This window comes from Lupinus angustifolius, chromosome LG04 (genome assembly GCF_001865875.1).
Source record: "Lupinus angustifolius cultivar Tanjil chromosome LG04, LupAngTanjil_v1.0, whole genome shotgun sequence".
NCBI classification, from domain to species: Eukaryota; Viridiplantae; Streptophyta; class Magnoliopsida; order Fabales; family Fabaceae; genus Lupinus; species Lupinus angustifolius.
In genome coordinates, this window is record NC_032012.1 from 24,171,642 (window position 1) to 24,184,509 (window position 12,868).

General features: G+C 33.8%; 3 protein-coding genes across 3 annotated transcripts; 2 read left to right on the forward strand and 1 right to left on the reverse strand.

Moving 5' to 3' along the window:
• On the forward strand, positions 190–2,988 carry LOC109346411 (somatic embryogenesis receptor kinase 1-like). The gene is made up of 7 exons (XM_019585950.1): positions 190–446; positions 758–890; positions 1,027–1,098; positions 1,803–1,946; positions 2,057–2,128; positions 2,269–2,340; positions 2,723–2,988. The coding sequence occupies exons 1-7, from the start codon at positions 368–370 to the stop codon at positions 2,787–2,789; spliced, it is 639 nt and encodes a 212-aa protein (XP_019441495.1). The 5' UTR covers positions 190–367; the 3' UTR covers positions 2,790–2,988.
• Positions 4,594–8,489, forward strand: LOC109346410 (PXMP2/4 family protein 4-like). The gene is made up of 4 exons (XM_019585949.1): positions 4,594–5,216; positions 7,532–7,760; positions 7,914–8,038; positions 8,140–8,489. The coding sequence occupies exons 1-4, from the start codon at positions 4,836–4,838 to the stop codon at positions 8,224–8,226; spliced, it is 822 nt and encodes a 273-aa protein (XP_019441494.1). The 5' UTR covers positions 4,594–4,835; the 3' UTR covers positions 8,227–8,489.
• LOC109346412 lies at positions 9,602–11,475 on the reverse strand. The gene is made up of 2 exons (XM_019585951.1): positions 11,312–11,475; positions 9,602–11,039 (listed from the first exon to the last, which is right to left on the reverse strand). Exon 2 carries the CDS (start codon positions 10,916–10,918, stop codon positions 9,881–9,883), a length of 1,038 nt encoding a protein of 345 aa, XP_019441496.1. The 5' UTR covers positions 10,919–11,039; positions 11,312–11,475; the 3' UTR covers positions 9,602–9,880.

A 12,868-nucleotide genomic window follows, 5' to 3' on the forward strand; every position in this document is an offset into this window, starting at 1 on the left:
AAGTTAAAAGTTCGACACCATTCATACTTTGGTGTAGACTTCGGTAATTTGTTGGAATCTTCAAAACTTGAAATAACTTGTAATTTTCATTTCCTATATTGTCCTTAACATTATTTAATTTTACAAAAAAAACTATATAATCCTAAGAACTATCATCAATACATTAATTAATTTTTTCCACTCTTTCATCCTTTACAACACTATTGCCACTGCCACTTTGGTCCACTCTTCTTCTTCTCACATTTTTTTAGTCTTCTTCTACTTTCTAATTCCAACTTGGGGTTCTTCCTATCTTTTCTTTCCACCCACTTTTCTTGCTTCTCACTTTCTCACACTTGCACTGAGATTTCATCCCAGAGGTGGAAAAATGTCACCTTTCATTTTCCTCTCTCTCTTACTTCTCCTTCTCCAATTTTCTCTCCCATCCCTCTCAACCAATTTTGAAGGTATGGCCTCTCAATGAATGAAAAAAAAAACTTAATTTGATCTTAAACTTTAGTCCTTTATATGACAAATTTAGGGGCACTTCCTTATTAGTACTAATTTGATCATCATTTAGGATTAAGATTTTCCAGCAGCTACAGAGAATAATTTGGGTCTTATTTTTTCTATAATGAAAATACATATTGTATTTAAAAAAAATTGGAATTTGTTTTGCCCTCTTATTTGCTAGCTAGTACTAAAAGATGGGTTAGGTTCCATAATATGAATGAATTAGTCCAAATATGTTTAAACATGAAGTGGTTTTTGCTTGTAGGAAATGCTTTGCATGCTTTGAGAACCAAGCTTTCTGACCCAAACAACGTGCTTCACAGTTGGGACCCTACTCTGGTTAATCCATGTACTTGGTTCCATGTTACTTGTGACTCTAATAATCATGTGATTCGCTTGTGAGATTCTCTCTTTCTTTTTTTCTGTCCATTACTTACTCTATTTCTCTTCTCTTCCCTAGTTTTTCTTTTCTTGATTATAGTAATTGAGCTTGGGTTTGGGCTTTTAATCATTTATGGAATGTTTGAATTTCAGAGACTTGGGCAATTCTAACATTTCTGGAGCTCTGGGCCCAGAACTTGGCCAGCTACACCATCTGCAGTACTTGTATGCTCTTAATATTGCTGAGATGAGCTTCTTTGTTTGATATGTTTAATTTGAAAGCATGTGCTATATGACATTATTCAAACTGTTTTTTTTTTGTACTACCAAGAGTATACTCTCACACTATTGGTAAGAAACTAATCATTTTGGGGTGTGTGGATGTCTCTCCTAACAAATGTCGCTCCCAAGAATGGAACCATTGACATTTTGGTCTTTCTGTGGATTTAGCATGGTCTTACATTACTAGACCAACGCTTTGGTACATTATTCAAACTGTTGAAATTGAACATGTTGATTTTAGGATTTTATTTTCCTGCCAGGACTATTAGGAATGTACTGTACCAAATATGTACTATTTCTACAATTTAATCCTAACTCTTACTGGAGCAAACAGAAGATCAACTTGTGACTAATTAAATATGGAGTAAAACCTTTTTTGGGTCCCTAAAAGATGTATCATTTATCAATTTAGTTCCTCAAAAGATAAATTATATCAATTGGGTCCTAAAACTTAAAATCCTTGTTTTTTTCCATCCCTGCTAATTTGTAATGTTAAAAGATGTTATGACATGACAAACTCAGCCTACTAGGCCAAAATGAATCCCTAGGAGTATATATATACTTTTCTTAGATGCATTTTGACCAACTCACTCCCAGTATCCATTTAGCATATACCTTATTAGAGATTCTGTAATTCTTACTTGCAGGGAGCTCTATAACAACGACTTTAGAGGAAAAATTCCTGAGGAACTTGGTAACCTGAAATCACTCATTAGCATGGACTTGTATGGTAACAAATTCGAAGGGAAAATCCCGAAGTCATTTGGCAAGCTAAAGTCACTTACATTCTTGTAAACATATTTATGTTGATTTGTCATACGCTTTTGATGTTTTGTTCTGGATTTCAAATGATGTATAAAGTGCTCCCTCATTTGCTCACTCCATTGCATTGATAAATTAGGAGGCTGGACAATAACAAGTTAACAGGATCAATCCCAAGAGAACTCACTCATCTCACTAATCTTAAAATCTTGTAAGTTTCTTTCTGTTTTTTATAGTGAATGTGAGCTCAATTTCACTAATATCTTTCTTTAGTCCTATCACTTATTTATTTAGTTTTGTGCTTGTTTTTGTCATCTGCATATCAGCTAATTTGAAACCTCAATGTTACAGTGATGTTTCCAATAATGACCTCTGTGGAACAATACCAATAGATGGCAACTTCGGATCTTTCCCAGCGGAAAGGTAGAGCAATTCTGTTATGACTTTATCTCATTAGTCCTTTCAATACATTCTTAAGTTAATTGGTAGAGTAGAGTGAAACCAAGACATATCTTATCCCAACATGAAAAACCAGGCATCAAGTGACTTATTTTCCATCATCTGCATAACTTCCTCCTTTACCGAATTAAGCATCCCATTTCCCAACAAGTATGATTTTTTATAAATTTTAAGGTAATGTCACCACTCCTTGGCCTAGCTTGTCTCAACAGGATTACATGACCATATTTGACAACTTGAGTTCTTGGCAAGCATATGATGTTGTCATTTTTATTTTCAAGCCGGAGTAATTTACATGTCTTACTACTGCTAGATTTACTATATGTTTCTCCTATTCTTGTTTCAGTTTTGAAAACAACAGACTTAATGGTCCAGAGCTGAAAGGACTAGTTCCATATGATTTTGGATGCTGAAATCCTTCTCCTCAAAGACTGCAATGACTAAGCTCACTTTGAGCAGAAAACTAATCTACTTCATAGTTAACTGGTGCTATTTGGGCGGTACGGGTATAGGTAGGTGGTTCACTTGGGTAAGTATTGATACTTTCTTTATGATGATCCCAGTATATGGAACGCGGTACTTAAGGTAAATGAGATAATTATGTAACTATGGTCTCTATATATATTACTTGCATGTACGTTTATAAGACCTCTCTAGTTTCAGGTAGCATAGGATAATTGTGTAAGTTTTTATCATATTCAACTGCTTATTGTTCATTATTTTTTCCGAGTCATAAGATGGTCAAGTCGTAAGGATGGAGTGATAAAGAATTTGAGGGTTTAAATCTCAGCCACCACAAGATACTAATATTATAACATTTTAATTTTTTACTGTTTACATTAGTAAATCATTCAAGTGAAACTCAAATCATTAATGTCTATATAAAGAGAGAATGTTTTATATTAGTTTTCGAATTAATTGTAATAATAATGCACCCAATACAAATTAATACAATGTTTCGTCCATGCACAGGGCCTCGCAGCACAAACTAATTTCAAGTTTGGCAACTGTATTTAAAATATAGAAATTCAGGTCCAACGGAATACTTTGCACTTACACGCGGCAGAAAAAGAAAGGCCACGTTAGAAACGTGGCGTAATAACAGTGATACCACCAGGGCCTCATGTTCTATTCAGCCAAGTTAAAAGTTCGACACCATTCATACTTTGGTGTAGACTTCGGTAATTTGTTGGAATCTTCAAAACTTGAAATAACTTGTAATTTTCATTTCCTATATTGTCCTTAACATTATTTAATTTTACAAAAAAAACTATATAATCCTAAGAACTATCATCAATACATTAATTAATCATATGTCTCACCTTAAATTAAACATTATCGTAAAAACAAAAAAAATAATATAAAGTACACCGAACACAAAAATACATTTTAATTCAAAAAAAATGAAATATATAAAAATTGAATATGTAGTATCATAATATTCGCCAGTAGGTACTTCGTGCCTGTACACACTAGTTTAAATAAAATATAAATACTTTGGTGGAAATACAAAGCATATGGATCACTTAAATATGTACCCTAGATAACTCATTATGAACCAACAACATTTAGTTTAGTTTGCTTATGGTATTTTTAACCAAAGTGATTAACTTCCTTGAAAACATATCATCTGAAAGAGTCTTTTTAGAAGAATACTTACACTTAGTAAATAAAAAACAACAACTAACAAATATTCCTTCAATTGATATAGATTTAATTTATACAGTTGGGTTTGTTACATGACAGATCATTATGTTAGATCTATCATGTGCTTTTGCAGCTACTATTGGGAAATGAGAAGAAATGGTTGTAGTTCTTTTTTAGGGTAATATTTCCTTATCATATAGGTAAGGAAATTTTGGTGGAAAGTGTGTGACTGTGTCATCCAACAAGTGTGTTTTAGGAATTAAACCTATTTGATTTTTTCTGAATCTAATTAGACTTTATACTATTAAACTAATATTTTGGTGGTAAATGGATGTTGTTTGGAATAAATAATACATTGGATTTTCTTTGGTAATATCAAGGGTATCGACTCACCTCATTGAACAACAAACTAATTTCTTTTAGTGGTGTCTTACATACTAGATCATATAATCATTGACTTAAATATTCATTATTTAATTCAATTTATTATATTTATAAAATGAGTGGCGTAAACCATATCAAAATTGAGGTCGACCAAAAATAAGAAGAAAAAGAGAAGATGTTGAGGTTTATGATTACGTCTGCATATTTTCACTTGCATAGGCATAGTTGAAGAAGTGGGGCCGCCAGCAACTAAACTAAACTTTCCTGACATCATAGTACGAGTCACCAAAAACTCGCTATTAAGCTCAACCAATTCCCATGAACTTGGAACTCTCACACTTCTTCAACCTTCAACCTTTTTCTCTTTCCCCTTCATTTTCCTTAACCCTTAAAATCCCAGTTAACCCCAAAAGGCCATTCAAATAACAATGACCACTGCTTTTCTTAAGAACCCCACAACCAAATTTTCTCATTTCTTGATCCAGAGACAATTGTTTAACCGTTACCCTATCAATGAACCAATCAAAATTCATCCTTTTATTATCTGCAATAAAATGCATTCTAGACCTTATTTTCAATTACCCTATTATTATATGAGGAAACCCAGAGAATATAAAATATCTTCTCCTTCTATGTTTTCTTCATTCTTTTGTTCTTCTTCTTCCTCTTCTTCTTCTACTACTCCAGCAACTTCAATCTCCAAGGTTGGCATTGTGGGTTGGTATTTGGGGATGATAAAGTCTTGGCCCATTCTCACCAAGAGTGTTACTTCTGGACTTATTTACACTGCTGCTGATTTATCCTCCCAGGTATCTAAACCCTACTTTAAAGAGATATAGCATTAGTTTCAGTTGAAAAGGGGAAAATCAGTTTAGGTCTAAAATTTTGAGCTTTTTACATTGTGTTTTTTATGTGTGTAGAACATGTAGGGTTTAGCATGAAAACTGAAATAGTTGTAGTTGCACATTGATTCTGAAAAAGGTTGTTTCACCTGCATTGGATTATTATGTCATGTTTAATGATGCTTTGTCTAATGTTGTTGTTGAGTCTTGAAAATTTGAATTGATTTAACTTTTTATTACTGTATTGTCTTAATAACATGTGTAAAATGAATAGTGTGTTTTGGACTGAGAAAATTAAGAGAGGTGTTTTTTAAGAGGATTTAAATTACTTTCGTGAAAACTAATTTATTTGTTTTTTAGCCAAATAAGTTTGTTGAGTATTGTTTTTTTAGCCAAAATGGTGAATTTGAAATAGATAACATGGAGGTCAAATTTCTGAATTCTCCATTGTTCCCGACTATTTATCTCATCCAGGAATCTTGTCTAATGAGAATAGGAACCAGTCGTTCAGTGATAGCTATGAAGCAATGGAAGATGGTGATGTAATGTGATATTTGCTACCTGTGATTGTCAATTGGGGTTAGCAAAACTTGGGCATGTTCACTTTTATTCTAATCCAATCAAAGAAATTTAAAAATAATGGTGATTGAATTAATGCAATCCAAATTATCCAAAAAATTATATGACTTATCCAAACATGGGTCTAAGGGAAATTACAAGCTTTAATTGACTGGTATTAATTGGAATTTGGAAGCATTAATTGTTGAAATGGAACTGAAAGGGAGACTCAGCAAGAAATTTTAGAGGGATGACTTAAGAGTATTCTGTTTGTTTGTTGGGTTTTTAATGAAGTTCGTATTCTTTTTTATAGGTAATTGTTAACCTGTCTCTCTTTCCACTTGCATTGTTTTTCTAGCACATTTTTTGTTGGGTTTGTGTTTGTCAATTTGTTCAAGGGTTGTATTGGATGTATACTTTATTCTTGTAATACAAATGAATGTAGTTTATTTTTTGTTAAAACAAAAATCACCGCCTCAAAAGTTATAATTATTGTGTGGAATTTCCTATTGATTTTGTATGACCTGAAAGCTGAAATTAATTATTGTTTTGCAATTCCATCTTCAATTTGTAGTCTCTAATTTGTCTAATTAATTTTTATTTTTAATGTATAAGTGATTAGTTGTTTTCCTACAGAGATGCCAGTGTTCATCTTTTTCAATATTTGGAGAATATTAATGTCTGATGGGAATAAGTTCTTTCTGTTTTCTCCTACTTATAGTAGCTCATTTAATTTGAGAACCTTGGCTATTGTTTCCTTTGGATAGATAGATCCTTGTTGGTACTTACTCTGTATTATTATCGTATGGTTCACATTCATGCTAAACTTCTTTTTTGTTCTTGCGTTTACTCTGCCTTGGTTATCCTGTACTAGTAAATGCTAATCTATACATGTTTTGCTTCTAGGCATATTGATTTGAGCTAAAATGTAGAGAGGTCAACACGTATTAGGAAGTTCCACGGTTATAGTAGGAAGAATAAAAGGGAGAATACGAGAATTAGGTGTCTAGGAACTATTAACTTTAATAAATGTCTCTTGGGGCAGAAATAAAAGGGGGGGAGGGAAAGTTCCATGGGAAGTTATCATTTTGGGTTTGAAAAGTTAGTGGAGAGTTACCAAGTCTCTTGAATACCTGACGAAATAGAGAGGAGGAAAAGAGTCCCATATCTCTGATTCTGTGTCACGGTTTTACTGATCAAAGTCTTTCTGTAATAAAAAATTTCCCATTTCTGATCGAGATATACACTTCTGTGCTCTACCGTAATGGAGTATGTTTTGAAATTTGTATTGGTTTATACTTTAATTGATGAAAAATATTAGTAAATATATTGAGAAAGGAAAAAAGATAATACATAATCAACAAGGTTTATTTATTTAGCCTCTTTTACTAGCTAGTATTTCTGTTCATATGTTTTGGATGTGATGGTGACAGAAGATTTTGACAGTGCATCATTTTCTTTGTAATATAGTGAAACCTTTTGCTGGTCATTTTAAGCTTGTGAAAGTGATATGAATAACCTTTTTGAGCAGCCTCAAGATTGAATCCCTCTAAAAGTATTACAATAATTATATTAGTTCACATTAATGTCCAGAATTGAGGCCTTCTTGAGTCTAGTAAGCACAAAAGATGTCAAGTAGTTAAGTGGCTTCATAGATATTGCATACTTTATGCCCATTCATTTAGATGTCATACTAACATGTATTTGATATTTAATTCCTTCAGACTATTGTGCGGCAATCTTCGGAGCCTTTTGATTTTGTAAGGACTTTACGCATGGCAGGATATGGGATGATCATATTAGGACCCACACTGCATTTCTGGTTCAATTTCGTGTCAAAGCTTTTCCCGAGGAGGGATCTTCTCTCTACATTGAAGAAAATGGTCATGGGCCAGACACTTTATGGACCTGCCATGACTGTTGTTTTTTTCTCCTTTAATGCACATATGCAGGGTATGTCCAATTCTTTAATCATAATATTTTGCTATGCATTTTCTATTTTTCTTGTGTATCATTGTTTGACTTAAATCAAAAAGGGGAGAAAAGTTTACATTCTGTTTAACTCCAAGTTTGTGATGTGCTGAACATTTTCCTTTTGGTTGTCAGGTGAAACCTCCACGGAGATTGTTTCACGTTTAAAGCGTGATTTGTTTCCTACATTGTTAAGTGGAATTATGTACTGGCCTGTATGCGACTTCATTACATTTAGATTCATTCCTGTCCATTTACAGGTATATGTTTATTTCCTCTTCCGTTTCTCATCTTACAGCATGCCATGAAAATTAATTTCGGATTATAACTCATGATATTCTGCATTTATTCATTGTTACAGCCATTAGTGAGCAATTCATTTTCATACTTGTGGACCGTTTATCTGACCTATATGGCAAGCCTAGAGAAAGCAGAGACAGCTAGCTGATTAATATCAATTCTTTGGTTTCACTGTATAGCTTATCTGGAAGCTATGGGTGGTATACACTCAAATATTTTAGGTGTATGCAGGAAATCCTTATCTTACATTGTCCATGGACGGATATAGTACTAACCAGGACACTTAGTTTCATCCATTTTTTGGATCTGTTTTACTATTATTTGTTTGGGTTGTGTATCCCTTTTTCTTATCAGTGGACCAGCTTGTAGAAGCTTTATGTAGAGTTTATTATTGAAGACTTTTTTCTTATTTGTTTGTGTTGTAGAAGCTTGTTTAGTCCCTCGTTAATCAAGTAGGGTGAAAGATGAACAGTAGGGTAATGTTGTATGCATTAATACATTGAAAAAAGTAATTAGAAGATCATTAAAAATGGTTGCTAATAATTGTTCAACTTTCAGTTGCAAGGGAAATAACAAATCATTATATTTAGGTGGTTGTATCATCTGATAACACTATGAATAAAAACTAAATTGGTGTTGCTGTTGATAAAAATGGTAAGTATTTGGTTTCCTAAAACAGCTTATGCACTCAAATTTGGTGAAACCTTATGAGTTAAAAAGAATGTTGCTCATAGTGTATGAGTGTAAGTTTTGCGTATATCATTACTCCATGATCCCAGTAAGTTAATACAGCTTAAATATAGTGTCAAAAAAGATTATTCATATCAGTAGTGGCCAGCAGCTCTTTGAAACCAGTAAAAGAAGTTGACCCTAGGGAAGCATGGACAAATCTAAAAGTGCATGAGGAAGGAGTCCAACACATAAAAATATATGTAAGTTCATAATAATTGTAGTTTAGTCAGGATTTAAGGTATGGCTAATCAGGACTTAAATGTGACTAAACTGGTTATAATGTTTAGGTAGGAATATTTTGAGGAAGAGAGAAGGGTCACTGTTTAGTAAATACTTAACCACAGTTAAACCATGTCTAGAGAAGTGAGTACATTTTTAATAGCATGTTTAAAAAGAGAGGGACCAATACCCATTCTTGCCCCTCGTTAAATCTGTCCATTACAGGACCATCAGCATAATAGACTTTGGTGGGAAACATAAAACATAGAAGATTGATATCTTTAACTGGTATTTTAATTGAAGTAATATCATTCCAGAAGAAAAAAATGAATATCTACATTACATTACATGCTCAAGCAACAAAGTTTCCTTTCTTAAAGAAAGGAATACACAGATTCCAGAAGTTGCCTAAACTAATACCCTTTATACTCATTGTAAATTGCCAAACGCATTATTTGAAATTAACCATGACAAGTAAGAGTAAGGACAGTTGACTCAGAATGCAACACTACTTCATTTCAACAAAAAATTAATCCAACCCGACAAGAGAAAATGGAGAGAGAAAAGGAAGATAGAAACAAAAATGAGAATTGGATATATTGATTTAAGAATGATGATACATAACTCATTATTGAAGCAATGAACTATTTAATCCTATCTAGAGGTTCACATGATATTGTACAAACAAGACTCCTTCAGTAAAAATTATCAAATCTCTATCTTCAAAATCTAAAGTTATATCAGCTGAAGTAACAGTTCAACATTCAAAACTTCCAACAAATGTTGGCTAGTAAATCCTGCCTTCTGATTTCATATATTACTAAATTCCTGATCTACTTATAACAGGAGCTTCATTCTTCCAAAGCATGCATGCAAATCCTTTCCAGGTGTATGGGCCAATCTGGTCCAAGAACTTGTGGATTTAGTTCCATTGCAACACGAAAATCTAAGACAGATATTCCAGCAGATTGTGTTGCTGTTTGCATATACCTTCGAGGAAGCAATGCCCTCGAATCAGTCATCAGCCGTCCATTTGGTTGTCTTAGTCCCTCGTTTCTAAATCTTGACTCAGCTAAACCCATAGAGGACTCAATCACCCTCTTCAAATAAGAATCCAGCGCATTATTCAATAGATTCACACAATCCACTGTCACAGTTAAACCCTCCCCCTCCAACTTCTGCTCCAAACGGCTCCCCAAAGATCTTGAGTCAGGGAGATCTCCGCAGCTGTGACAGGTTTCTGGATAATATTTACTGCACAATGACACATTAGAACGGAGCTTACGACTGCCACTATAATTCATCGATATACCAAGAGGAGCTGTAACCGGGCTCCTGCTCTGGAAGCTAGGGCTTCCAGCCATCTGTTCAACCTCTTCTCCATCTTCAACTGAGACAGGAGGTCTGCTTTCAAGGGAATTCAGTTCTGTTGCACTCTGCCACTCTGGTGTCTTGGACAACAATTTTTCAGATGCAAGATTTTGCGGCTTGCCCTGTAGCCCTGGATCATTTTGACAGCCCTCATTAAACTTGAGGTTTTGAACAGGCAAAGAGCCACGCCTCCGTGGGGAAGGAGGCGATACATCCCCTTTGGAAACGTTTTCACTGAGAGTAGACCCTGTTCTTGCAGAAATTCTCCGAGGTGGGGTTTTAGCCAGACAAGTATTCATGAGAATTCCCCTAATGAGTTGGTTGTGAAGGAGGATATTTTCCTTCCCAATTGTCATGATACAAATCTTGTCAAACTCAGCCTTGCTAATCTTTGAACTGAACAATCTTTGAAGGTGATCAAAGTACTTTCCAGCTCTCTGATGACCAACATTCCGAACAATCATCGCTTTTATCTCCACAAGGTCAATTCGAGCATAGCTTCTTTTGGACATCCTCATTCTATACAATCTTCTCACAACCACTGAACCAGCAATGTAAATCACAATCTCAGATTCACCCACAAAACCCAGATGATCCAACAACAACAACAAAAACCTAATTCCCTAGCAAAGCCTCCCTCTGCAATTCATCACAATCTCAATCAGGAACCATCACAAATCAACAGCATCAAATTCACTAACAATACATCAATCAGAATAACAATTGTCGATAAAGCACTGATTTTTGTGAAATTGAATATTGAGAGCACCAAAGTAAGGTACCCAGATAAAAAATGAAGTGGTCAAAATACAGAAAATTAAGCAGCTATTATGAAAGACGAAAAAATCAGTTGTGAGATTTTGAAGAAAGTGGGGTAATTAAATGAAATTAGGGCAAAGAAAAGCTTGTACCAGAATGGGTGAATATCGAGATTGAATTGAGTATTTTGGTGTGCTGAGTCTGAACAAGAATGGAAAGAGAAAGGAACAAAATAGAATCAGGCGAAACCCCAAACCCGTGTGTAGCTTTCACTTCAAGTGCGCGATCTCTCAAAAATAAAAATAAAAAGCACATGTTTGTTTATGTACTTGTTCCTTATATAGAGCATGGAAAGTGTTATATTTTTTTTCATTTCATGTCCTCCATTATTCATATCCTCACGAGTTACACCATTTCTATTAATGGTGAGGTAAATAATGGAAAAATATATTAAAATTTTTAAAAATAATGATATTTATAATTTTTACTTTTTATTGGAATTAAAATTTTGACCTTAAAAATACATTATAAAATATAATTTATTTCATTAATGGAGAAAAGTCTTCCGGTTCTCTAACTAATTGTATTTTCTCTCTCCACCATAATAAGAGTAATGATATAATTGATGGAGACTTAATAATATTACTTATGAACATTAAGAACGACGGTTAAATATGAGTAAAAAGTATAAAAAATTGATACTTATTTAAAATATGTGCACTGACAATATAAATTTTTTTACACTGTCAGCATATTATCCATCATTGATTTGTATTATTTTTGTTTGAGAGCTAATGGTGATTAACAAAACAATGGTGGATGATTTACTGATATTGTAACATACACTTACACTGTCAGTGTATACATATTAAATCTTATAAAAGAATGGGCGAAATAATGAAAATGGGTTATATATCATCTAAATGTAATTAAAAATATATAACAAATTATTATTACAGTATAATTTTATGAGTATGCAAGCATACAGAAACATATCTCTTTATTACATGTCCTTATTATGGATATTTTTATGTTACTTACGAAATGTGAATATTTTTTGTGATTTATATTATCTAATATTTAAAGTTTGTCATTCTTGTGCAATGACTCATATCTCTAGATAACAGCAATACAAGTTATGGGCTTGGGCTGACATAAAGGGGTTGGGGTAGAGGGCTATATATATTGATGTTATGTAGACCTAATGTAACAAGGAGAAGAATAGTAAAAACACTAATCCTTATTCTTTAATAATATATAGTGGTAGCCGCTCAACGCTCCCGGGGACGTAGGCACAATTGGCCGAACCTCGTTACCAAATCTCTTGTGTTATTCTCTTGTCTCTATACTCTTTACTATTTGATTGTTCGCTTGTTCCCAACAATTGGTATCAGATGGCTCTTAACCCAGGTGCCAAATTCGAGGTGGGGAAGTTCGATGGAACTGGTAATTTCGGATTGTGGCAAAGGAGGGTTAAGGATGTGTTGGCTCAACAAGGTCTATCAAAGGCGCTGCGTGAGAATAAACCAGAGGGTATGGATCAACTGGATTGGGAAGAGTTGAAGGAGAAGGCTGCGGGAACCATACGACTCTGTCTATCAGATGAGGTGATGTATCATGTTATGGATCTGACATCACCAACAGAGGTATGGGAGACATTAGAGAAGCGGTTCATGTCTAAGTCTCCAACAAATAAGCTGTATTTGAAA